Genomic DNA, 2,905 nt, shown 5'->3' with positions numbered 1-2,905 from the left:
TTTTATAAAATTATGTAAAAAGATTATGAAACATAACATAATCTAGAACTTCTCGATATTAAGGTGGGGGTTCGATAGAACACGGCCACAAAGTTAAAAATATCTCAAAGAGGATCTTTAACTTCCCCACCAACACATACAGTGCTATTAGCATAGTATAGTCACACTGCGATTACTATAGAACACCAACTTTAGTAAGATAATATATAATAATGCATACAATAATAATAAGTCAGGTAGGCGTTAAACTAATACTGTGATTAAAGTTATATGTGCCGTAATATTCATATTTGAGATTTTAATATTTTATTCACCAACCATCAATTACCAACATTGTGAGAATATAAGAGCGGAAAATTATTTTGGCAATACTGCCGAAAACAGTATATTACATGACATCTACAGTGCAGTGAAATGATCATGTGGTCAGACTTTTAAGTCATGTTGTAGTCTGCAATTTCATTTCACAGTGTTGTGTTAATAGTAATTTTACATTACATAAGGCATTGTAAGGCAAAATGTTTTGGGCATAACTATTGCTGTCGTCGAAGAAACAAAGAATGACAACAGAGATTCATTCTATATAAATATGTTGCAGGCAATTAATAATATTTCAATAAATCTACCACATACATACATAAAGGCAATATTTTACACACTGTACAGTGAAATTTTTGCCTCGAATTTAATTCGTGCACCAATATTATGGTAGTATGTGTTTATATATCGTTCACATTTGTCAATTTACTAGGGAAATTACATAAAGTTTGACAACGTTTACCTGGCACTAACTATTCTGATAACGAGGCCACCTTATCTGTATAGGTCGACATTACAGAGATAGAAGGAGTGCGGCTCATCCATAGTAAACTCACCCAATTAGATTTACCAGGACATAACTATGTTTATTAAAGAGACCATCCTTATTTTTATCATAATAGGTATGTATGCCTTTGTTCATTTAAATTACCTGAATTTGTGTACTGCTTTTTCGGAAAAAATCTTTGTCCACAAATATAATTCCTTTATGTTTAGTTATATTTGTGCTTGTGTGTTGGCCTAGTGTTTGTTTTAAGTTTGATTGATCCAATATATATATGTATATATATATATTAATTTTATGTATGTATTTTGGGTTTTAGTTAATATGAATAAAAAGCAGTAAAGACATATCTGTGTATCAATTTAACATTCAATAGATTTGTTGGTATATTTTCCATATTTCCCTTCTGTGATAACTTTCCTGAAATCATCCATCTTTAGCACCTCCTTCATATTTTATTACCGTTACGTAGTCTGTGGTGTTTGTAAGAACATAAAATGATAGTTATATGTTTAGGTGTCGCCTTGGTACATTCTGATTGTGAGCACGGATGGGTTCAGTACAAAGAGAACTGTCTTCATTTCAATTCACAGAGAACCAACTGGAACCAGGCAGAGGTAACAGTACTTATGTAAACATTCAGAAAGTGAAAAATTAATAATAACAAAAAAGTAATCCGAAATCAAGAGTAAACAAAAGAAGTGTAAAATCCAACAGTCGTTAGAAGAATGTTTTTCGCTTCAACAGTAATTCTAAAAATTCTAGTTACGTATTTGTTTTGATTTTATAGATAGAATGTAAGAAGTTACACGCTTGGCTGGCGTCTGATGATTCCCAGGATAAGCACGACTTCATCTACAGCGTGGCCAACGTTCTCAGTAGTAAGGAACCGACACATTTTTGCACCAATTAGTAGCAAGGTTCTGTATATGAACATATGTACTAGCCTAATTAACTTATATACACCGTACAACTTATAACATACCGTACAACTTTGTACAACTTATAACTTATAACATACCGTACAACTTTGTACAACTTATAACTTATAACATACCGTACAACTTTGTACAACTTATACAATACCATACAACTTCGCTAATCGTATAGTCGGTTACTTTATGGGTAAACCATGATTTTCGCGATTTAGGTAACACACTTAGAAAATTCAATTTTGGTCAAGATTTCGCGATTTGGCTGTAAGGCATTTACCTATCATAGTCAAAGGCCAAACAAATCATTTAATTCATTTGAAAATGTTGATATGGCAAACATACTGGGAAAAAATGTCATTTTTTATGAATAAAAAGTATTGATTATGCTCTGCTAGAGGTTTAGCATTATTAGCCGACTAACATAATCGGACAATAGCGTTTTTTATTGTATGGGTGTGGTTATATGACGTCGTTATTTTCATTGCCAGCACTTAAAGTCTACCCATTCTTCATCGGAGCGACCGACTTCATCTTTGAAGGCCAATACCGTTGGGTTGAGACTGGAAGTTATGTAGGACCCTTCACTAAGTGGCAGCCAGGCTATCCTAACGGCAACTGGACAAACAACTGTCTAATGTTGAACTGGAATGGTACAGATCTGTTCTGGCAGGATGAAAGATGCTCGAACGGCCATTACTTTATCTGTGAGAAAATGTGAGTAATGCAAATGTACATTAATTTTGTGTCTATCGCGATAGAAAAATGATGCATAGTAAACTGTAAATTCTAAGATGTGTGGTATTCGTGGGGCGAATGACAAAGGCCGGATTATTTGGGTGATAATTTACGTGGTAAATATACTTTTTACACCTCAATGAAAACATGGGATCACTGAGACGTCATTAAATTCAGCAGCTGATGAATGGATTTGATGAAAAAATATAAGGGTAATCTAAATAACTTTAACTTAATAATTCAATTCAAATTACATGATATGTTTTTAAATACTTCCCACACGCATATATAAGTTTGCCATATGCTGAATTAAGCTATTCTTTTATTTTCCAGGAGCAACGCCACCCAACCAACAGGCAATGTGGTTGGCTAATTATGATCTTTGAAACTTCAATATACCAGTACAAACCTC

At 33.3% G+C, this 2,905-nt stretch overlaps 1 protein-coding gene across 1 annotated transcript; it reads left to right on the top strand.

Annotated features, from left to right (window-relative positions):
- Positions 1-800: 800 nt before the first annotated feature.
- Positions 801-2,905, top strand: LOC138310030 (hepatic lectin-like). Its single transcript, XM_069251181.1, has 5 exons — positions 801-941; positions 1,340-1,440; positions 1,614-1,704; positions 2,247-2,472; positions 2,827-2,905. Exons 1-5 carry the CDS (start codon positions 902-904, stop codon positions 2,864-2,866), a joined length of 498 nt encoding a protein of 165 aa, XP_069107282.1. The 5' UTR covers positions 801-901; the 3' UTR covers positions 2,867-2,905.

Source organism: Argopecten irradians, chromosome 1 (assembly GCF_041381155.1).
Source record: "Argopecten irradians isolate NY chromosome 1, Ai_NY, whole genome shotgun sequence".
NCBI lineage: Eukaryota > Metazoa > Mollusca > Bivalvia > Pectinida > Pectinidae > Argopecten > Argopecten irradians.
Note: the sequence above shows the minus strand (reverse complement) of the source record. Positions and strands in the feature narration are given on the sequence as shown.